Source organism: Pleuronectes platessa, chromosome 11 (assembly GCF_947347685.1).
Source record: "Pleuronectes platessa chromosome 11, fPlePla1.1, whole genome shotgun sequence".
In the NCBI taxonomy this organism is placed as follows: domain Eukaryota; kingdom Metazoa; phylum Chordata; class Actinopteri; order Pleuronectiformes; family Pleuronectidae; genus Pleuronectes; species Pleuronectes platessa.
Genome location: NC_070636.1, coordinates 9,763,772 through 9,788,880, shown reverse-complemented (window position 1 = coordinate 9,788,880; position 25,109 = coordinate 9,763,772). Strand labels below are relative to the sequence as shown.

At 44.4% G+C, this 25,109-nt stretch overlaps 1 protein-coding gene across 1 annotated transcript in view; it reads right to left on the bottom strand.

Annotated features, from left to right (window-relative positions):
• The window catches only part of pacrg (PARK2 co-regulated), a 117,970-nt gene that overhangs the window by 54,126 nt on the left and 38,735 nt on the right, over positions 1 to 25,109 (bottom strand). The window contains exons 4-5 of the mRNA XM_053434849.1: positions 12,621 to 12,792; positions 5,774 to 5,923 (exon numbers count right to left, since the gene is read on the bottom strand). Coding sequence (XP_053290824.1) covers positions 5,774 to 5,923; positions 12,621 to 12,792 — 322 coding nt within the window. The remainder of the gene's footprint in view (positions 1 to 5,773; positions 5,924 to 12,620; positions 12,793 to 25,109) is intronic.

Genomic DNA, 25,109 nt, shown 5'->3' with positions numbered 1-25,109 from the left:
GATATCTCCTATTGGAGAGAGGTGCATGGAGGAGGAGACGGGGGCAGAGGATGAGGTGTGTGTTCTGTCGTCCGCAGGGACAAGGGGCTCCGTGTGTCTGTGAGGATGATGGATTACATGGGGGCCACAGGTTTTTGTGTGTCTGCGTGTGTGTTTTGTATGTGTGTGGAGTGGGTGGGTGTGGGTGGGGCGCACGGCCCTCTCTTATGTGTCGCTATGTCCACAGTGAAAGCATGGCAGTGAACTAATTTTTCACAATGGCAGCTGGAAAAGGTCATTAAATAAAGCTAATGTTTGTGAATGGGATCCCCAGGAATTAACTTTCACATCATACGTATATGCAACAGTGCAGCAGTCTGGCAAAAAGAGAGAGCATTATGTTGTATGGACAACAGCACAGGTGGCTGAGTACACTGGCATACGCTTGGCCTTCTGTCAGATTAAAATGAAATGAGGGGAAAATGCTTTGGATTTGATCTGCCTGTGTGTGTGTGTGTGTATGTGTGTGTGTGTGTGTGTGTACGTGTCTTTATGATAACCATTTCATAGCATGGCAGTAACATGTACATGATTTGGTTGCACGGTTGATGGAGTGTCCTTGCCTCCTTGTTCCTCCCTGTCCTTCCCTCTGACAGAGGTTACCAGGTCAGCCAGCTCTTCCTGTTTATTTCCATTCCAGCTATCAGCAGGGGCTGCTACTGATACGCACTGTATTCATGAAGACGTCCAGCGTGAGCAATGTGTGCGTGTGTGTGTGTGCATGTGTGTCATGTGATGCTCAAATAAACCATGCCCAAGGGGGAAGACAGAAAGGCCGGCCACAGCACTTCATCTGTCACCAACACAAAAACCTCACCAGTCGCCGAGGAAAGGAAGACAGAGAGCCACTATCGCAACCCCTGTTTGTGTGTGTGTGTGTGTGTGTGTGTGTGTGTGTGTGTGTGTGTGTGTTTGTGCTCAGCAATGCATGTGCGTGGGACCTTATCATAGCTGGCCACATTCCTAGCAGGAAGATAAAAGAGGCCAAATGAACCAGATCAGCGCAGTGTGTTTGTGTGTGTGTGTGTGTGTGTGTGTGTGTGTGTGTGTGTGTGTGTGCGTGTGTGTGTGTGTGTGTGTATATGTGTAATATACTGCATGTATGAGTGTGTGTATGTGTGTGAAAGCGAGGGTTTGTCAGTGATGAATAGGAGTTTAAAGACCCACACCTCGTGGAAAAAAGCGGAGAAAATCTTCCGGACAACAACAACAATGCTACCCTGCAGGCTGGAATTAATACCAGAGGAGCCCTCCAGGCAAACATCAACAACACTCACGCACAATACACAGTCATGTAGCAGCAGAACAAGTCCTGACAAACCCTGCCTTATATTGTCCTCGGACATTTATGCTTCACTTGTGTTCTCCTTTAAATAGTGACGCTAAAAATGTTTTTGCAACCAAATCCTTTCTCAGCAAATTGTGTTTTGAGATGTTTATAGTGCACTGAACACTGCGTGCTGTGTACTGAGAGCACAACCACATCAGTTATATTGTATTAGTTTGCCAGTAAACTACAGCATAGTTGTATCATTTTTATTATTTAGTTAAGGCCTACCCTAAAAGTCGTTTTGATTAAAACAATTTGATTGTTACAGTTTAAATTAAACATACTTTCAAGAGATTCTTTGTATTCTCAAGCAGCGATATCAGTAGTGGTCTCAAAAAAGTATTGTTTTGGCTCTCTGGGAAACTATTTAAGAAGAGCCCTTGTCTCAGCTCTTTATCTCTTTACTGTATCTGATATTTCAACATTATGTCACAAACTCATGTCCTTTATAAGTGTTTAAAATCTGAATCATGTCACTTTGTAGAATCCATTCAGTTTTATTTAAAGCAACAGCATAACTGAAGGAATGTAACTGATAGTGGAAACACTGAAGAAAGAGACAACGAGGGAAGAATTTGTGTTTGATGTGGGTCGCTCACATAAAGTGAAGCTCAATTGTGTCTATAGCCACTGGTGGTTAGGAGCAGTAAAGGTCATTAACCCCACCTCCTCCATGTTAGCAGATGGGACATAGACACCATCAGAGCAAGATGGCATCCAGGATATTTAGGCTTCATTTCTAGATAGTAAGAGGAAGTGATAATTCATTGTCCATCTTCATTTACAGTCTGTGGTCGCTCATCTCGCGAACTAAATCAGTTCCGTGTTGGCACCCATTAGATCCCTATTGAAGTCCCCAGAATACTTTCTGTGTTTGCTCTGCTGCCTTGAAAAATTCCACAAAGTCTCTGTCTCTCTCTCTCTCTTCCTCCGGTAACGTACAGTAGATGAGTTCCTTCCTTCCGTCGAGCTGAGAAGAGGAATTTGCTGGATGAGGGAGCACATCTCTGCCTCATAAGGAACGTTGTTGCATTTCATTAGGGATAAGATTCATCACAGCAAGCAAACAAGAGAGCCGTGCAAATCACATCGGAGGAATTCTTACACTATCCTCAGCATTGTCTCGCTCACACACACACACACACACACAAACACACACTCACACACAGCTGATTGGCAAAAGGCACAAAGCAAACAAAGGCTAAAAGAGCTGATTCAGGAAGCACAGGGGGACATCAAGGACGTTGATACTATGTGATTGCTCATTACTGCGCTCTTCAAAATGACACATTACTCTGTCATTGGTAAAAAAATGACAGTCGGCTGCTTAAAGGTGAACAGTTATTTTTGTATTTTTCTCACTGAACAACGGAACCACTCGTTCATCAGAGGCCTGTGTCCCAGAGAAGCTGCAGCATGTGTGAGTGAAGGGACACCCAGGGGTCCGTTTTGGAGATGGCTGCTAAGTCCCAGCGCTGACCCGGGAAAAATGTCTCAGATAAGGCCTGTATACAGACCCATTTAACAGGTCGCAACCTTGTCTCCGAGTGGGAGCGACACAGCAGGAGTGTGTGAACACAGCCTAGGGGATCTGTCCCATGATGAGATGCTGGTGATATCTAACTGTAGCTCTGACCCTACAGCAGTGGCTGTCAGCCTATTGATTCGCAGCTCAAACAGCTAGGGAGACAGGGACAGAGTCAGGTTGTGTAGCCTCGGCTGGGACACTGTGTGATATGTGTGCCTGTGCGTGTATGTGAGCCTGCATTAGACATCTGGTAGAGCATTATGCTTCCAAGGCTGGCAGACCTGCACAACAGCGAGCGGAGAGACTGAGACAGAACGCTGGGGCCTTCATCGATACTGAATCCAACAGCTGCATACTGGTCGGGACACAACAGATCTGTTCATGACAGATGTACACAAATGTGGACACACACACAGACACACTCTTGGCATGCACCGGACAGTGGCCCCGTTGTGGCTCAGGAGATAAGAGGGATGCCATGCAAGCTCTGGGAGTTACAGTGGGGGAGTGCCAGAAAGAGATGTTACCACACACTGCAAGACAATCCTCTGTTTCTCCAAGTGCATAAAACACAATGATCCTGTCTGTCAGCTACAGGCAGCACACTGGCTCCCATTGAGACAACTGACTGAGCGTGGGATTGGTACTGGAGGTGTGTATAAGTGATATTAGGAAATAAATGGGCTTCAATGAAAGCTTTGATATTGCTATAAAAAAGTCACACAGAACAGAAGAGACAGAGGGAGCGAGAGAGTGAGTGTGTGAGAACAACAGCCTGAAAATATTTGCTTTTCAAAAGAGAAGGAACACGGAGCTGTGGTTTACAGCGTTCGGTCCCTGAAAGAGAAGCATCTATTCCCAGTCCTTATGTGTGAGCGGAGTGGGTGGTGCAGGACATGGATTGACAGCTCATCTAACACTATGGCTCCAGATGGAGGAATAATATCATTAGGAAAGATTATTTCTGTCTATCCATCAATCCATCTATCTATTCATGAATTTATAAATATACTCGGGTACATTAGTTAAACTTTGTCTCTCCATCATTCAGCATTATAGGAGACATATTGTATTGTTTATTGAATTCAAAAGATATTCCAGTGCAATATGTTGTTTCGCAGGTTGATAATTTATCACCACCTTGTCAGAGATAGTTTCAACGAGACATATTGTGCTCATAATCACCTTCATAATTATAATTTGGGTTATTAGTTGAAAATGTTTCCATGCTCCAATGCTCAGACAACGCATCACTCTCCTCATTTCGTTCATCGCTGCAGCTCCTCTTTTCAGCCTCTGTCTGAAACGCTTGGTTTTAGCTCCCGTCTCTTTAAGAGCTGGCCTACTCTGTCGTGATTGGTCAATCGCTTACATCACGTGTAGGAAATGTCGGCCACTGCTTTGACTCAGGGCTTACCAAAATAACCACTGGGCATTGATGCAAATTTTTGGCATCGTGATATCACATGAAAGTATCTGCATGACTACTGACGAGGTGTTTCCCGAGATCCAAGAGCTGCGAGGTCTGCGGGGTAGAAGAGCTCTGAAGGACTTTTACATACCGAAAAACTTCACACACAAAAAAGAAAAACTGAGAGGCTAATAATAGCTCCTACTAAACTTTAAAAAGATAGAAACTCTACTGGATGCCTTTTAATTGCTGCATCACGCTTGTTAAGCAGATCGAGTCCTGTGCTTTGGCCGATGTGTGCTTCCCTCTCTGGCCCAGTGTGCTCTCTCTGTGAGAGGTCAATAAGAGGGACGTCTGCCAGGTGAGAGGTTGGCTCGGGTGTAATCGATGCTCGCCAGTGGAGGACACACACATGCAGGCGGGCAGGTAGAAAGGCATGCAGAGTAGCAACCACGCGGAGATAAAACTACTCCCGGTGGGGTTCACCAGCCAACCGCTGAGCCTGCGCCACAGTGGAGAAACCCACGCTTCAAACCGGTTTAGGGGATTGATCTGACAGCTAATTTAGAGAGGAGATTTGCTAATAAGGCAGGCTTTTCTTTTCCGTCCTTTGTCTTTCCCCCGCTATCTCTCTCAGCTCCCTTCTCTCCTTTTTTTTAGACATGAGCAAATAGTAACAGATAATGTTAGCGGATTAAATAGACAAGAGATTCAAATTGGATATTGATTATAAGACTAAAGCCTTGTGCTTCCTCGCGTCAAAGCCTGTGTTTAAGAGACTGATTGACAGTGTCACTCTCCACTTCCTACTGATTGTGGTGAGCGGTGTTTGGGTTCTGTTGTGTCTCTAAACCTTGAATGGGCCCACATCATGTCACACCACGCTAAGTGCTTTGACGCAGCCACACAAAGAGCCCGGTCTATCTGAGGCTAATCTCCCCCACGTCCACCCAGGTGGGGGCTTTCAGAGAGAGCAAGGACAAAGTGTTTCCCTCAACATTCCGGCACAATTCCGCCTGACGGACAGCAGAAAGGACAACGTCTGTCCAATGGATCTTTAAGTGGAGGAAAGAGAAAGAAAAACGGTTTCCGGAGATGGGCCCATTTGCTGGTCATGACGAAAAAAGAAAAGATAGAAAACAGGATGCGTTCTTACTGAAAGTTGCAAGATTCCCAGCGAAACGAAAAGAGAGGTAAAGCTTAAGCATTGTACTTTCCAGAACTGAGCGGCTCTGTGGGATCCCCTGGTACAAACCGCAGCAGCAACACAGGGTACAAATACATGTCAATATCTATCACTGCCTTTCACAGCCTGGTGAACGCGTGCTTGTTCGTCACTTCCCTGACACAGAGGCAGTACTAGCACAGAAATGATTTATAACACAAAGGGACGAGCTCGCGTCACGCTGACACACCATCTGTCCCAGCATTCACACTCCAAACCATTTGAAAGTCTGCAACTCACTGTTCACGTTCTTGAAGATGTTGAGGATGGGAAGGATCTGTCGGTAGTACGGAACCAGGGCCTCTCCCACCATGTCTGCAGACATCACCAGATGCTGCAGGACTTTGAGCGTGGTGCAGATCACCTGGCGGCTCCTGGTGTTCAGGGCGTCTGGAGGTGAGACAAACTGTCAGTGAGGTTTTCAAACTTGTAGATATAGGATGTAAACTGGATTCACAGACTGTTTGCTCAGGCGGAGGCTTGGAGGTACAGTAAATGAAGAGCAATTCTAGAGTCTGCAACTATATCGTACATGCAATGTGTTTAGAAGACACGCGGCTAAAATACACATCAATCTTAACCCCCCCCCCTTTCCCTTGAAACCATTTCCTTTATATAGCTGGGCTTTGATTTAGACTGGCTTGCCTGCAATCAGTGATTTCAAATGCACTAGGGAGGCAGGGGTAAGTGAGAGCCAATCACTGGGCTATTTGGCCTACAGCTGCACTTAACTCCATCTCCCACTGATAGAGAACAAAAAGGAATGATGGTGGGAGAGACGGAGGGCTACAGAGATCAAGAGAGACAAATACAGAAAGAGAGGGAGAGAGGGAGAGAGAGAGAGAGAGAGAGAGAGGAAAGGTAGGAAAAATAACACAAAGACTAAATGTCAGAAAGCGATAAAGAGACATGACAGGCAGAGGGCAAAGGCTCAGAAAATAAATGTGATTACCAACTAAGACTGACATTTTTTTTTCAAGTTCTTTTCGCATGTTGTAGTTTTTCTGGGGGCGTGAGTGCTGCTAATTCCCTTTGTGCAAGCTGTCAGTCCAAAGCTGCACACTCCTTTTTAGAAAAACAGACCAAAGCTCTTTCGCTTTAGGAAACCTTTAACTGTCATTTGATGCCTACTCGCACAAAAAGGGAATCGTAATGGCATCACAGCATCCATTTTGCAAGTAAGCGCATACAACAACAAGAAATGAAAAGAGACAAAAAATAAAAAGCATTTCAAAACAGAGAGTCAAAGCAAAGGAGGCAGTTCGAGTGGGTGAGTGGGCAGAGACACCACGAGCTTGGGAACTAAAAACTGAAATAAACGTTTTTGCTAGAAATCAAAAGACACAAGAAATATAACAGCTGTCGCGCTAAGATTTTACATTTGTCTTTGAGGAATATAAATTTACAGAAAAGTTGCAAACTTAAATTTTTATGCTTTCTCTCCCTCTTTCAATTGTCACATTCTGTCCTGACACCTGATTTTGCAAGAGGGATGGAGCTGTCACAGGACAAATGGCAGCCAACTGACACATCTACAGTATTAGAATAAAAACAAACTCATGAAATGTGTTGGTGATGACAAACCTCAGGTTCAATACAAGCAACTCTGAAGCAAGGCTGCTGATTTGTCAGAAATTATCGCTGCAGGTGTAGGACGCGTTGTGCTAATGAAAGCTCGGGACGTAGCACAAAAACGAAGCTATAGTGATTCTGCTCTTGATAAATCCCTCTCAGTAAAATCAATTAATACATAAATAATGTATCAGTATTTCTCGTGATGACATCCTATTCCCATCCCGAGCACTAGATTCAAACTGACTTGAGAAGACCGAGACGAAAAGGGAGCAACAACCCTAAAATATCGGGTGACAGTTTGAGCGCTCAGTGAACAGCATAATGCAACCCCCCCACACCCCCCCCACCCCACCGCCTGTGTTAAAACGGCTCATATGCTAATAGAAAAAAACAGTCACAAACGCACCCACACACATACACACTAACAACAGTCATATGCACAGACAAACAACCACAATCACACAGACATGCACATGCACACAAATTACAGCACGTAAACAAACACATTAGAAGCAATCAGGCTAAATGTCAGCTTCAGTCATAAGGGAAGGCAGTGGTGAACATGGCAGCAGCAGCAGTAGTAGAAGTGAAATATGAAGTTATACGTAGAAGACTCTTGAGATACGGTTATTCCTAATGGCCATTGTTTGCACCAAATGGAACATCAACACAACACCTCTCCCTTTCATTCTCGTGATGGAGGCTCTGTGAATTCGATGCAGTCGTTGTAGAAAAAATACAACCCCCCTGCCGGGAAAAGGTTTGATTAGATTACATTACATTAGATTACATCACACTTTATTGTCCGAATCTCTTCTGACATTTGTCTTGCATTCCAAGACGTCCATTGCTAAACATTTAATTTACACAACAGAGCAAAAAAAAAAAGCCTTTATAAAGATCAGGAAGCTGATAGGTCGAAGGAATAAAACATTAGATTTGAGCTGGTACGTATGGGAGGATTTGATTTGTTGAATACGTGAGAGAAAATTGTGAAGTGAACTAGGTCCATTGTCCATTTCAGCATTTGAGAGCTTCCCCAATAGACGTGTCTTTGTCTGTGTCAGTGATGGTGTAAGTGTATGCGAGTGTGGGTGAGGCCTATAGCGAGGACCAGATGATGCTGAATGAGCGAATGCATTGTGCTCCGTGCCATCTCTCCATCTCTGCCCCAGTGTCTCCGCAGACAGACGAGCGCGGCGATGTATCTGCCATCACCCAGATAAGGTGGAATGTGGAATGACAGGAATTTCAAACCTACATAACAAACAATGAAATTCTAATTACCAGCCAGCGCAAACAATTTTCCCTGTTGTGACATTTGGACCGCGAGACTGTTCAATTATTCATTGGCACTCTCGCCTGGCTGAAAAAAAAGAAAAGAGAAAAATTAAAAGAGAGGGGGAGAAGGTAGCTGAGGACCTGATGTATTAATGCTGGTTAAAAAAACCCTGTGTTGAGACAAATCTGAATAAAGCAATCGTCTATTCGTGCTAGGAACTGTTTCGTATTCAGTGTGAAAATAAAACAAGGCTGACCTTGTATTCTAGTTCCCTTGAAATGTCAGAGGTAGGGAGACACGTCGGGAGATTTTAGCAGTGAATTGTTCTCGCTCGGAGTATAAATATACTTTTCAGATCAGAGGAAGATGTTCCCTTGCAGTGCCGTGACTGAGGATCTCCTTGTAATGAAATTCTCATTTTGGCTCAAAGCTGAACAAATGTTATGCCAATCAACGAGGCTCAGTGGAGACATGGCTCGGAATCCTCCTCCCTATTTAAAGACAACGGAAAAACCCAGACCCCAGCATTTCAGTAACAGTTTACCCTTCCTCTTTAAGTCACCAGGATCCTGAATCTTTTTGGTTGTGCTCCGTAACAAAATGTCAGTATTTCATATAAAGCCATTCACTATTCTCATCCTGCACACTCAGCTGTTTTACTATTATTATTATTATAGCTTTTATTGATATTATTATTGTTGCAGTGGTCACTTCCAACACAGGGAAAACACTCTTTAGAATTTATTAGAACCAATCAGCGGTATATAAATATGGACGCCATGACAGCTCCCAAAAGTGAAGCCACATCATCTCAATTGCCCCCCTTGTGGTTGGCTGCAATATTGTCATAAACCCAACTTCCTCCATGTTAGCAGATGAGACAAGGAACAAACTATAAAGTCCACATTAAATAAATGTTTTCATCAGAAGGATGTATGTTGAAGTTTTATCACTAAATTAGGTTTTTATTAGTTATTTGATGCAACATAATTGGGGAGAAATGTCATGATTGATAGCTGAGACCGACTTGCGATTGGTCGACCACATGTGCTGGTGGGACCTGGATACTGTGGCTCCACCCCTCGATTGCTGCGGCACAGATTCTGGCTCCAAATGACGGCAAGGAACAAGATGGCGGCATTTACGTCAATTACTTTTTGGCTTAATTTCTGAACGATGGGACAAAGTGAAGAACAAGACGTCCATCTGGACATACCGTTTATGCCAGAAGCACAACGATGTAATATTCTTCTTCCTTTCTTTCAACACATTTCAAATTTTATTTACAATCAACATAAAAATTTAATCCAGATCTTTTATTCTCTTGTTTTGTCCTCTTTTCTTCACCTAGAGTTTCTCTGGTGAGGTGTGATGGGAACCCAATATACAGTATGTGAAAGAGTTCAGCGTTTAAGTCAGTGAGGACACAGCGTTCAAGTATAATGTCAGACGGAGCCTCCTTCATTGTGTATTCTCATTGGGTGACCTGCAGTCATCATCAAAATTCACCAGGGCCTGACATGACTCAGTCGCTCTGCAGATAAGAGCCTGCCAGCCACATTGAAGATGTATTAACGTCAGAGGGGAAAAATATATATCTTGCCATTTTAAACTGCAGACGGCGTTTTACTTCCTTCCACTTTTCTCTCATCCCTTCTTCTTCCGTGCTCCATAGAAAAGTAATTAATCTGCAACGGAGACACGGACTGGTGGCTCTGCCTCGTGGACGGTGAAACGGGCCTGATTTTTAATAAACCAAAAAGTTAATAAGGAGCAGGCCATTTAAAATTCCATTATCAGTGAGAAGTGTGTGTTTTCATGGGGAGCAAAACCATCACCTTTGGTCTGGCCTCCCGAAGGCAAACGACCAAAACCGTTGAGAGGTTTGAGTTTGTAAATTAAAGCCTAAAGTTAGCGAGTGGCCCAGTCACTCTCTGTATAATGTTTAGCAGTGTGTGAAGTGGGTGCCTCTTGATAGAGGCTAAATTACAAGTTAGGCTATCCAAATATTTAAAGAACCAGTGAGTAGGATTTAATGACATCTAGCTGTGATGTCAGAGACTGCAACGGACTGAATTTCCCTCACTACGCCCTTTAGGAGAGAGAACCGATGGTGTTCAGACAACATAAAAACATGTTGGGCCCTTGTAAGAGCCAGTGTTTGGTTTGTCTGCTCTGGGCCACTGTAGAACATGGGGGTATAGCATGGTGGGGTCTGTGGAAGAGGACCCTCTACCTGTGTGGGTATGAAGGACTCAGTCTAAGGTAACGACAGCTCAACTGATCTTAGTCTAGAGTGGTTATATAATTCTTTATAATAGATCTCAAAAATTGTACACACCGGTTCTTTGAACAATCTTTTAAAAGATGGTGATGTGTTACTTTTACTAAATAATTTCTTAAAAATCTAGATAATAATGTCAAGAACTAAACCAGAAATCAGTTACATGCAGGACAAACTAGATGTGTCAGTGTATAAGCTGTGCGGTGACGACCTTGCTGTGTGACTCAGTGCCACACTAGGAGCGGTGACAGACTGTGCCAGGGTCAGTCCTTCACTATGTCTCTGTGTTTCCAACAGCCCTGCCTGGTGTTGGCCGTCACGCCACTCTGCCTCCACATACGTCCAATACACACACACACAGAAACACACACACACACACACACACAAACGCATAAACATGAGACACACACACACGACTGGCCAACTGTCCATGACTTGAACACTGTCTCAGGCTCACAGGGCGCCACTTAAAGGCTCCCCCTTTGAAACTGACACTCATCTTGGCAGCTGCGCCAAACAAAAGGCACGTGTGTAGGTGTGTGTGTGTGTGTTTGTGTGTGTGTGTGTGTGTAGACATTTTCCAACATAAGTCACAAAAACACTCCTGTGACTTCCCTGTACTTTGATCCTCCGGTTGTCCACCACACAAGAAACCTTTCCCATCCGCATTACCGTAAATTCTCATGTCTATTTTTGAAGTCGTCCAACACTTCCCCTTGCGATGTGACCTTTCCGCCCACCTCCATCTGCCAAGTTGTGTGAGCGTGTGTGCGAGTGTGTGTGTGTAAAAGTGTCAGTACGGAAAAAGGTAAGGAGGCCCAACTCGATGACACAGTTAAATGTGGCACGTCACCGCATTCATGGCAGATTATCAGGCATGCTTTTAGAGCTGCCCTCTTCCGGCAAACACGAAAGGCAAGGACGCTTCGCCCTGAGGTTTAATGTAATAATAGGAACAGTATGACTGAGAAACCAAATTAGGGCTTGTCACAGGACTGGTCGTATGGTAATGTTAGAATCTGTTGTAGCACGAGCGTGGAAGACAGGTGAGTCTATTCCTGGCCAAGCATGTCGTTCTATTTTGGTTACACTCCTCTGTAGCGTTGCCTGAGAGTGCTCTGAAAGTGCCATTGTGTGTAATTATTTAAAAATGTGTTATTAACTTTTGGATATAGATGAAGATGCTGTTAATGATATTTAAATAACAATTAGCTACTTGATTTAAAGAAAAGAAGAAGGTAAATATTTGTGATACCTTATGTTGAGATCTGTTTTTTTTTCCGGCAACTAGACTACATTTGTGCCCACATCCTGTTTGTGCTATTCTAATTTATTTAAATATGCAGCTAGTTACACCATCAGCTACTGGGAATGCCGTCTGGTGCCGGGATTCGTCAGCAAACACCAATCAAAATGTAATGATGCTGTCATCAAAATAGTGAATAATGTAATAATGACATGGAAAGATATTTATGGGGACGGCAATTAAACTGTAACTGAGCAGATTAATTGACTGTCAATCACTCATGAAATAACAATGTTTACTTAGGGAGGGCTTTGCCGAATTAATACAAATGAAGAAGAGAGCCGAGCCGTCCTTCTGCCGACGTTAATTAAATAGTTGCTGTATCTTAACTGCTTAAAATTATAGCAATGACTCTGGAGGATTATTTAACATATTTCCACACTGAAAAAAAAATCACAGTGCTGCATATTTCAAAAGCACAATTTCCATCTCTGTTTTTTTATTCTTTTCCTCGTATTTCTTAAGTGTTGAGATAACTGCACGTTTTTCTGTCAGTGAATGTTAAATGACAATCAACACACACACACACACACACACAGACACACACACAGAGACACGCACACACACAGGGCCACTTGGGAAAGGAGCCGTGATGTGTGTGATTGGTAAACCATGAGTGCAGACACCTTCCCAGACTTACTCTTGATGGGGATGATGAGCTGGGGAACCACCGGCTGGATCTTGGGGCCTCCGTGCTCCAGCATGTCATGGACGCCCTGGCGGGCGAAGAACTCGTACGGATGAGCCGTCTCGCACAAGCCGTCAAAGAACAGAGGCAGGTAGTGAAGGTAGTCCAGTTTCTCAATCTCCACCTGAGGACAGACATTCACATTGACATTAAAAAGCTATTTTTAGCTGCTTGTTTAATCCAGAGAGACGGACAAAGAGAGAGGGAAGAGATTCCTTCTTGTGCTGTTTGTCAGTACATATACAGCTGCTAATGGAGGCTTTTTAGCTGCTTTCAGAAATTCACTGAAGTCTGGAAGATTTCTCGAATGTTTCGCCAGATACTTTCCTGACCTTTTCAAGGCCAATATTCATGAAAAATATCCGTTAATATCTCATCTGTAAAATTCACAGTGAGCAGCAGAGCGTGTTGTTGAGGTTTATATCGCGCAATGGACCCAAACACTGGAACATTACAAACATATCAGGATGAAAAATTTTTAAAAAAAGACAATGGGATTCTACAGCTCCACCCAGGTGCCACTCCATGAGATTTTGTGAAAATCCCTCGCTGCCTCCTTGAATATTGGCTTTTTGGCTTAGCTTGACCTTGGCTTTGCACAAAATCCAGGGCTAGAGCTCCTCTTGCATTCATTCATAACCTTTACAGTAAAAACATTCTCTTACACACACACACACACTCACACACACAATGGCGGGGGACAGCTGTTCAGGAGATCATGACACAGCGGCATGTGGCATCTTGTGGGCTGACATGTTAACACCTGTTTACAGCGTTTACGGAACAGACAGAAAGGCGCTCACACACACACACACACACACACACACACACACACACACACACACACACACACACACACACACACACACACACACACACGCACAGACACACACACACACACCGTCGACTGGGAGATGAAGACATTGGGCCGGCTACAGGCCACAGGCGGACTTTGATGTTTGGCTGAGCGTGTGGGGTTCGGTGTGACACATTAAAGTGAAGTCTTTCATGTGTGTAAAGCCATCAGAAGAAAGCTACTCAGACACACCGGGCTGGAAAGAGCAGTTGACCCACAGGAGGCTGTCCTTGAGCCCTGTGTGTCCGTGCGTGTGTTCTGAAATTCACCAAAAATGTTTACGCGCCCGTGTTTCGTAGAATATCTGTGTAATGGATCTGGTTATTGACTGTATTTATACCAGGGACATCAGCTGTGGTGCTGCATTCCAGTGGCAATACAGTGTTGAGTGAATGGATCGAGGCTGAGGGGGTGATTCTGTTTTTTCATGCAATGAAAGGTGATCCCCTTGGTGCAGAGGCAAATAGCCCCCAGCAGCCTGCAGTCCTCGAGGACAGCTGAAGCCACGAGGACGAGACACTCTTTTGTCCACGCACACGCACACACACACACACACACACACACACACCGAACACACACAGCTGGGTCACGCTGGTCTGTGCTGAAATGTCACCCAGCCAGTGACGCTTTCAAGTCCCCAGCCCTCACTCAGCTGCCGGTCAGAGCCAAGACTTCAAAGCAGCTCTTCTCCCCCCTCCTGCTGCCAATGGCAATGCACCCACCCCACCCAAGTCCCCCCCTTCCTGGTAAACACAGAGATGGAGAAGGAGAGACAAAAAAAAAGGAGAGACGGAGAGACGGCGACAGGGACAGAGAGCTCACACTGTTAGCGCAAAGAGACAGGGCTGATTGCTTTGAGGCAATTTACCGAGCAACCTTGAACTTCCCCTGCGCTTGGTCAAGATCATCATTGTGAGTCAGTCGGGCTGGAGATGAGAACAAAAGCAAACACGGGCCCAGAGAGAAGGGGAAGAGAAGGACTAGAGGGGCAGACGGGGTGAGGCCCAGCTTTGCTTGATAGTCCGTGGCACACAGAGACACGTCATGTCGTGAGCACCTTTTTTTCTTTGGCCACAAAAAACGAATGTAAAGCTGTCTCAGGACATTTATCTTTATTTTGTTTATTTATTGCTATGTTTTATTTTATCGTTGTATTTGTTGTCAAGCACCTTCTATTGCAACTTTGCATGAAAGACAATTAAATTAAGTCTGATTTGAACATCTTAAACTAGTTTAAAAAAAAACAACTAGTCACATAGTTGAGATTCAAGGGAGATACTTTGCTTGATTTATTAAAGGCTCCTCTTTCTCATTTGGAAAATAAAAGACACATATATCTTGATACTGAATATAAATATTTTTTATCTCCCTTAATTAAATATGAGAAACATATCAGACAAAATAAAAAACTACAATGGGGCTGAAGTGAGAATCACACTTTTATGATGAGTAAACTCAAAATAAAATTATTTATGCAATGCCTAACTGATGTGATAAATCATATCACATGTCATCAACACAATAAAGTAAAATTATGTAAAAAGGAAGCTGGTTATAAAAGCGATTCGAATCATTAGGGATCTGCTGGTAATCACTATCAGTACAATTTCAGATCTCACGATCTCACCTACCATGTTGTGACCGCGATACAAGTTCAGGGAATAATTACCCGGGAATATTAATATGGTGTTGCAGCATGTGAGGATGCCTCTGAACTCTTTCATGCTCTTTATCAAAATCACATGAAGCACTTAGGGACTGGCTGAAGATTCCAGTCAGCTCTGAAGGAGAGGGGGCAATCAGCAAACACCTTCACACACTTACATCGCCCATATACACACACACACACACACACACACACGTCCCCGTTCCCAGAGAATCTTAATCAGCAGCAGCGCCGAGCGGTAACTCTTGCATCCGTTATCGATTGTCCGCCCAGGTTTGTTTGTCTTTGGGTGCCTGTGGGAATCCCCCCCGAGTCCGGGGAGTCAATGAGAGTGGAGCACAGAAAGACTATCAGCCAAGTAGCAGCAATTAGCCCCGGGACACAGACCCGCACGTCTCCTCTGGACACACAGCAACAGACCTGACTCGGAGCAAGTGCGAGGAGAGAGTCTCCTCATTAAAAAACAGTATCAGAGGCCCCTGACAGGCCCCGGAGACCAGGAGGAGCGAAAAGAAGCAGGCTGCCACTTTCCACAATGGCTGGATGATAGCGTGTGTGCATACGCGTGTGTCTTTGTGTGTTTGAAAACATGTGGGAGGATAAATGTGTGTGTGTACAAATGCTTTTGTGTGAACCTGATGTGTGCGCTGTGCATGCTCACATGTGATAAGCTATAAGGTTGGTTTGCCAAGGTGATGTGAGTCATTAAAGCTAGAAAAGCTAATCTAAAGAACCCAGAGAGCCGATAAGATACAGTGTGAAAGTCCATCCGTCCCTCAGTCCATTATCTGAACCCTTTATCCTTTAACAGTCTCAAGGGAGCCGGAGACAATCCCAACGGACACAGGGTGAGAGTCGGGCGACACCCTGGACATGTCGCCAATCCATCACAGGCCCAACATACACTGACAAACAACCATTAAATCCACACCTACTTAGAGTTGCCAATTAACCAAAGCTGCATGAGTATGGACTGTGGCTGGAAGCCGGCGAAAATCGGCACAGACGCGGGGACAACATGCGAGACAGTGACAGAGGGGTTGAGAGAAGACATTTGTGAGTCTGCATGGGTGTGTGTGTGTGTGTTTTTTTTTTTAAGCCTACTTCTGAGGTTACTGTGATTCGCCTCAATTGGCTCACCCCTCCTTTCATATAAAACCACACTGAGCTTGCTGGTCATGGGGGTAAGCAAAGTGAAGTCATCTGTTTTGTCAGTTGGTAAAAAAAAAACGTGTGTACATTTCCAAAAGTGCGGTTTAGGTATAATTTATTCATTTTGCCCTTTATTGGCCGGCTCCCGAACTACGTGGACGAGGGACGTGTGGGTGGAGGTCAAGAGGCCTCCGCTACGTCACATCCATCTTTTGAATTCGCTGGAGCGCAGCTTCACCTGATAACCCAATCAAATCTCTCAACTGTCAGATCAAATCCCCACAGGAGACCACGACCACGTATTCCTCTTCAGTCCGAAACATGTCACGTAACAGAGCTTTAAGAATCTACAACTATGTTCTTACTCCTTAAAATGCTGGCAAATTGTGTCTTCTGATCTGGGGATCTAACCTGCGTTGTCTCACACAGAGCATGTCTCATAGATCATTTAAGGAACAGGCTGAAGGCCAGCTGTTTGATGACGCCATAGTGACTTGACCTGAATTCTGCTTTTCTGTTAACACAAGCGCAGGTTGCTGTATTTAGATGAGCTGGCAGATGAGCCACTGTCAATTTCTCCAGCTTTAAGAGGAGAACAGGCCTCCTATTAGTGCCACTCACTCTATGAGTCATTCACTACACAGTCACTATGGCCACACATCCGTCCGTTAGTTCTGCAGAAAATCCATTAGAAAAGAGCAGAACAGGAAAGCAGGTCTCACGTAGGAGAGCACGCACACAGTGTGACGTGCGTCTGAAAAATATATTCATGCTCCGAAGCGACATATGCATTGAAAGGGTTTGTATGTTATGGAGACAGAGGAGGAAGGCATGAACCAACAAGCACCAAAAATAACACAACATATCATAACAGAATTCCTGAGTTTTCGGTGATAAGTTAACTTCATGCTGCCACTTCTGAAAACGTGTCTCTCTCACTCTCTTTTTGTTTCTAAAGCCCCGACTGTGAAAGATGTGTCGTTTTTAAATTTTTAAATTTAAGCTCTGTCGTAAATAATCAAATTAAGAAGCATTGACACAGATTGAGTCAGTTTTTGTTGTGGACTCTCTGTTCATGTGGGTCCAGCTGACAGCGGCTTTGTGTTGTTTCTGACACTCTGACTGGCTTCCTTCCATTTGAGGATCAATTACATTAAGTGCTGCAGTTTAACGACGGCACTTGTGTTTAATGTATTTACGATGCATAATGATGCACGATGGTGATGCATTACAATTTTGCATCAGCTGGTATGCTGGTATACAGTGAGACTACCGTGTGGACGAAGGCCTTTGAGTGAAGGTAAAGAAAGTGTCCAGTATCCAAGTAACAGCTCAAATTTCCATGACTACATCATGAACTCTCTGGAAAGCAAGATTCCTTTTATTAATATCTCAATCAAGTGAAGCTTTCAGATGACAAACTGCTCCAAAGACACGTCTCCAACTCTGTGCAGCTGCAGACAACACAGTTTGGACAGAGACACAGTCATTCAGTTCCAGACACGAAAGATATTAAGAGGATTAAACTTTAAATGTTTGCCTGCTGTGAGACTTATGTCATGATGAGGTCATGAAGTCAAGAAGTTAGTGAAGCTGCCTCCAGACATGCACTTAAGACGGGAGGTTTTTTCGGAGGCTGTGTGTGAGAATGCAGATGTCAGAGATGATTGCTCTGGATGTTTTCAGGAACCTTCCTGCCAGCCCCATGGATAAGTTTCCCCCAAAATAGAGCCCATATGAGAATGCAGCAAGAAAATTGACAACAAGTTTGTGTGTTGATGACGTGTCTAATACACGACAGATGCAAAACTGGAACATCTCAGGATCAGTAACTGGTGCATTGCTGACAAAGATGTCCATTTAAGAGCTTTTGGCAATATAGTCCGATACGGCTGGAGTCAATGTGCTCGCAACAAAAACCCTGTGTTCTTCCCCAGCAGATTCACAGATTATGTCCTGCCTCCTGCCAGCTATTCCCTTGGGCCACCTCTTGCCTGAATGGTCTGAAAATCTGTGTGTTCTGCGTTCCTCATATTTTAACGGAAAACTCTGAAAACTGCTTGAGTGTGTGCATGAAAGCTTTCAAACCTGGTGTTAGCCATATCCCACCTCACTGCATGTACAGTGAACTTACTAAACCGTTTTTCACATTCGCTGTTTGGTTCTTCAAAAAGATGTTAACAAAAAGCACAAGACTTGATTGTGTTATTCTTGACAAACAAGCTGAGATGTATATTTTTCTTTTTGTAATGAAATAAACTGAGCTGCACAGAAAAGCCTGAGCAGCCTCTGTGGTTGATTCGAGGTGAAATGTATTTATTTGCAAAGATGCTGAGAGAAGCTCTTATGACAGAACCTCTCCAAATCCTCAGAAGTTTTCATGAGCACGCTGCACACAACACACTCTGATAATTTATTCATCCTAATCCAACTCTGTTTCCTGCTGTGCCACAGGTGCACGGTGCACTTTTGGCCACGACATTTGCAGAAATCAGCCACCATGCTGTGTGCGCTCACTGTGAATATGACGGAGGGAGAGAAAAAAAACGGAGGAGCAAAAAAAAAAAAAAAAGAGGAAATGGGCAGAATATTTTGACTTTCTTGGAGGTCACGTTAAGCGGAGCAAGACCGGAATAGGCAAACGATAAGTGAGGGAAAGAAGAGTGAGTCACTCTCGCTATCTCCCCTGACAGCTGTTTCCATCTAACAAGCATGCAAGTATGCTCAATTCAAAGCACCACTGCTAGGGAGCATGGTGTCAATTGAAATGATACCTAACACACGCCGAATGAGACAATTTGTGGGCTTCAAAGATGCTTCACAACCGGGACACAGAGAGTTATGAATCTTACGTGCACCTACCTCACACACACACACACACACACACACACACACACACACACACACACACACACACATGCACATAGACGCAGACTGAGATTTAAATTGCACACAGTCACGCCGGCAGTCCCAAATGTAGTGTTGAGGATTGAAAGCAGGAGAGGTGCTAAAAGAGCAACAAACACGACTTGGTAATTGAAAGAGTGACCCTGCAGACAGAGATGGAAAAGATGAAGAAGAACCCTGATAGATGCTGCTGTGCTCCGGCCCAAAATGTTCTATTCCAACCTGGGAGGAAACAAACCAGACGACTGGCGTGTTTTGGGTCCCAACATGACCCCAGACCAAAGTGTTTCCCCATTACAGGTAGTAAGATAGCAAAGCCAACGTGAGCAAACCTGACCCAAACCCGAAAATCCTTTCGAACATTCTGTCCAAATGGGTCCCAACAGATCTCAACTGGCCTGTGTCAAGAATCCAGACTGCTTCATCTCATGGTAAAAGAAAAGCAACCACAGCACTAAGTATTCCAGGAGGCTTAAAAAACTTCACATGCCCCTGAATATTTAGCAACTGAGTTTGAAGACAATTCGACAGCGCTGTGGGCTTTTTCCATGCATGTACTCCATTTGCTCATAATGTCATCATCACAATCATTATTGAGTTTTCGTTTCAGCAGTTTCCTTGTTTACGTGAGGAACAAAGAAGAAACTCGCTTAGTTCCTGCGCTCCCACTGAGAACCCATCACAATTATTCTTTTTTCTATAAACAAGCAAGCGCACAAAACCAATTAATTTCCCAAACACATGTCAAACTTGCCAACAGAATGATTGCAATATCTGGCAATGAATATGGTTTCATATTCAAGTAAATTCCTGCAGTTTCCTCTTTTTCTGACGGTACACTCAAACTGACAAAATACAGCAGGCCTCTCCAGCTGCAGTGGTAGCAAAAAAAGAGAAGAGAAATCCACTGCATATTGACGAAGGAGTGCAGGGATAGAGGGATGTAATGTTAGAAGAAGCTGAGGTGGAGAAGAGACCGTCTGGAGCTGGTGCTCCAGTTTTAAAGGTGAGGCAGCTAAATAAAGCTCAGATTAGGACTCCACTCAGTGCGCTGCTGAGTGTGTGTGTGTGTGTGTCTGTGTGCGTGTGTGTGTGTGTGTATGTGTGTGTGTGTGCTCGAGATCCAGCACGGGACCCTCTGCCACCGTGATGGAAGTAGGCCAGAGCAGTGGAGAGACTCAGGAGGTGGTGAACATGACAGGAGTTGTCTGACTAAAGGTTTCATAGCTGGAGTTTTTCCTTATCTCACTATGATGTATGCACGCATGCACATGTGTGTTGGCCTGCGTCAGTCGGCGGCCATGCCCGGATGCTCTGACAGTGTGAGATACAGGCCCTTTTTAAATGACCCGGTCATAAAGTCACAGCTTCCCGGCCATGTTGGATCTGAGTCTCGTATGGATCCCCGGCCTCTTGCTCTCAGCTTCCAGTGATTACAGCTCAGCAGCCGAGCTTGACAACACACAGGCAGAGTGTAATCAAGTCAGAGAGGGAGAGAGAGAGAGAGGGAGAGAGAGGGAGAGGGAGGTGTAATCAGCATTTCCCCTCCAATCAGCCCCAAAATCACTGTCTCTAATCTGCAGCCAGCCATTGATGGGTTTGATTGATAGGATGGATTTGTTATCTGGCTGTGGGGGTCTGCCGGGACCAGAACAACAAGCACGAGCAAGAGACACAGTCAGCTTATCAGCTATCGCTACATTTGTTACCGCTCCCCTCGTTGAGCAAGCAGAGCTTTTTCTCACAGGCTACGACGGCAGTTCTCCTCTCATTTATCATACAGAAGAATTAAATGTGGACACTTCAAAGTACTTCCACACATAAGGGTCCCCGGGGGCATGTGCTTTCTCCCTGTTTAAAATGGAAAGGGCCCATCCATCACTGGTTGTTTGTGACGGCAACAGAAAGCACAGTGAGTGTTTGTGTGGATGTGAGTGTGCAAGTGTGCCACATGTCTCTGTGCCCATTAATTACTTGCATACATGCGTGTCTGCGCGTGTGTGTGATTTGTTCATGTCAGATGCACGGGGACGATAAGGGGACTGAATAATGCTTTTTCAGCGAGCAAATACCATGACTGTAGCATGAACTGCCTGCACGGCTTTGATAAATCTGACTCCTCCGCCTCACACTGTGCTGAAAAGTCCTCACAAATGTTCAAGCAAATATTCTCATTTTCAATGAGCACATGATGAATGAGCTCCATTGGTTTTGTGCATGAAGCCAAAACAATGGAGCCCAAGACAAATGCTCGGTGTGTTTAAGATAACACCGGCAGCCTCACCGCGCTGTGCGACTCTCTGTGCCTGAAGAGACGAGGCGGGGAAAACACTAAAGGGACTAAAGACCAGATATAAGTTAACAGACACATGGACAATTAGATTGCACATTCGTGCATTAACATGCAAAAATAATTAGGCAGTAATTTATTTAAAGTCTCTCTAATTACTCAAGTTGATTATCTCTTGCAGAAAATTCTGTGCTGGGATGAGTTATTAAAACCTAAAGTTTTACAGCAAAACATTAGACTGACATAGAGACAAATTCTTCATCTTTTAAAACAGTATTCTCACTTGTTCTCACTTGGTACATTAAGTTTACATTCAATATTCAATTTAACAGCATTGAATCCTTTCTGATGCAGGTGATAAATAATTATGTATCAGAGATATCACAGGCTGTTAATAGTTTATGAGTTTGTTAGTGAGATCATATGGTGATGAAACATAATTAAATAATAACATCTCTTTTTTCCAAATACACATACTGTTTCATAGTATCCCGCCTCTTGCCCGATGTCAGCTGGGATTGGCTCCAGTTCCCCAGTAACCCTTAGAGGATAAGCGGTATAGATAATGGATGAGTGGATGGATGTATCAGGGTTTCTATTAGTGTATTAGTGTTTGTAAGCTTCTGAAGTCAGTTGCTTGACATAGAGACACAGACAGAACAGGAAACACATGCTTGGATTGGTCCATTATAATGGGTTCAATAGCAATGAGTGGGAATTTAAACCAATATTAACCGAACCTTTATTTCACCCAAGCAGTTTTTTTTTTTTTTAAATCATGACAGCAAACGGGCGTCAGGGTCCAACAGAATATCTCTCCCATCAAACGGTGCCTACCAATTCAAAGCTCCCAATTCTATCGAGGGCACCTTCAAAATACGGCCAACTAGAATTTCCATCAGTGACACAGTGACCAAACCATGACTGGCTCAAAATCAGAGGGAGCCTTTCCACATTTTAAAATTCAACAAGTGAGCCGGACTTTGAGCTCAGGTGTCAAGTGTGTGGAGAGACAGTAATGCCGACCCTGAGCTGAGGAGCAGCGCGGAGAATCGGCAGCATCAGTGGCGAGAGGGGAGAGCACTTTTCAAGGCCCTGCACGGCTCCTAATGGGATGTTCTTGTTGTTGCCAGTGGATAACTCTCATCCTGTGTTCTGGACCACAGATCAAACAGAGCCTGGACTTCACAGAGCAGCCACAGCTCCGTGGCTCGAGAGGACAGTGACAGAGAGCTGAGCTGGAAGGGCAAGAAGAAGGGCGAAACGAGAGCAAATGAAAGACAGACAGCGAAAGAGAGCAGCGAGGAGTAATGAGCCTGTATTGTATCTCTGCACCCTCGCATGCAGATTATAGTCCATTCTTCTATTTTCAGCTTTGATTTAGGTGCGAGGAGAAGGTAGCTGAAGAGGGGGGAGCAAAAAGAAGATGAAAGCCAATTATACAAGTGGAGTGGGGATGTGCTGTTGTATTTAAACCTAATCCAGGGAAGCCAGGAGGTGGATACGGCTGCGAGCAGAGGCACAGAAGACAGGGCCACCTAGAACAAGTTGGTCCATCTACTTTCTGAAAGACTGTTCAACGGACAGAAAAAAGGCATCACTCCAAAATATGGGATCCTTTCTGTGTCAATAAATGGTGAACTGAAGCCTCCTCACATCCACAGAGGCCCAGGCGGGTTTGTGGCCCACATGATAGAACTCTACCTCTGTCTCTGCCAGGGGTCAGTAGTGATATCAAGGCACAGCTCTTTGTCGGGTGATGTGGAATCCAACCTTTGAGGATGGAGGGCAGCTGCGCAGGTGACGGTCCAGCGATCAAAAAAAAAGGTTGCGATGAATATCATGAGTCAAACAGCGAGGTGAGGGCAAGTATAAAGCCTTACCCACAAGGCTGTGCACCAACCAACACACAAACGCACACGCTCACACAGCTCAATCATCCACCTGCAGGGGAAAATATGTCTTTCCTCAGCATTGATAACATCTGTAGTCCAATGATTCAACACTTTCCCTTGAGGCCTTCGATAGAAAGGACAGAATCAAAAGAGGGGGTTAGTTTGTGAGGAAGTGACTAATGTGCTCTACTTGCAGGGCCGTTGTGAGTGGGATGCATCGCAGCTTTTAAATTATCAAAGACAATACAGTGCTGGACGAATATGAAGGCACAAAAACAGATGTGCTACTACTTCAAGATCCACGCTTTGTTATAGCATGATCAGCTGAATAACTGGTTGCAAAGAAATAGCAGGGAAAAAAGAAGCAGGTTGGGATCCGCTACTGAAAGACACCTACTGCTTCTATCCCACTGCAACATCTGTCATAGTTTAGATTATTGGCAGCGAGGACAATCTGAGTGCTGGGACAAAGGCAGCCAGAGGGGTGAAGGGCAGTTTCCTACATCTAGAAACAGACTTGTTGTTGAATAGTTCAGTAAAAATACAAAGAAGCACAAACATAGGAGGGCAACAATATCCAGATGTTACTTACAGAGTGAGTTAAAAACAGCTGCACATCTGTTTCTGTGTTGACCTTAAAAACAGTCAAGTTCTTTCATGCCGATCAAATGAGAAGACCCTGACTTCCCTTTTGGTTACAGGAACACAGCCTCTAGACCATTTACTCTTTTATTACAATGAAGGCTCAACCAAGGAGGTTGTGTTTCATCCATTCTGAAGCTTGTTTCTCAGCAGGATTGTGAAAAAACTAGATATCGTATTTCCCTCAAAGCCTGCTGGAAGGATGTGACATGGGTCAAGACAGAACTGTGGGGCAGATCCAGCAAAGTGATGGATCGAGGAAACTTTTATCCACTTTTATTTTAAAAATTAACAGGCTTATGTGGACCGGTTCAAAGACCCGGCAGGTGCCTCTAAAAAATTTGAAAGTATACAAAAGCATGAACATCCAAACTTGATGAGCAGGAGCTGCTGGACAGAAGTGAACTAGAAGACAATGTCTGCACACGAGACAACAGCCAAATTTACATTTTTATCATCTCCTCTGTACCATTTCCGGCAAATGCTCTTCTGTTGAAACATTGTGATCTGTAGCATTAATATGTACACCACCAATTATTGAAGCCAGAGCATGCACACACCCAGAGAAGAGATGGCAAGTGGGTGTCCGTATAGGGAGCATGCTGAGGTGACTCTTTAAGTAAGGGACAAACAAGTGCACTGAAAAAGCTGGTATTTGAGTTTGGGGACCAATTTCTCATAAGCACGCACTCTGGATGGGGAGAAAAGTCACGACATATCAGCGTGTGATATTCAAATTACCAAGCATTCCCTAGAGAAATAAATCCCATCCAGACGGGGCTTAAGGTGCGGTGTCAGTGCTGTCAGCCCCGGCCATCAGGTCGGTGACACAGAGCAAGTTTGAGATCAGTCTCTCAGTTGAGTGTTTGAACTAATACTGAACCTAAGGGTTTTATTTAATAGTAGCTTGGGAAAATACAAGTGTTTCTACAGAACTTGAACGGTTTCTATCCTGCACAAATAACCCACGCACGCCAGAGAGGCAGAACTAAGCAGGCGAACATAACTTGATCTTGCAGTACGAGAAACATCT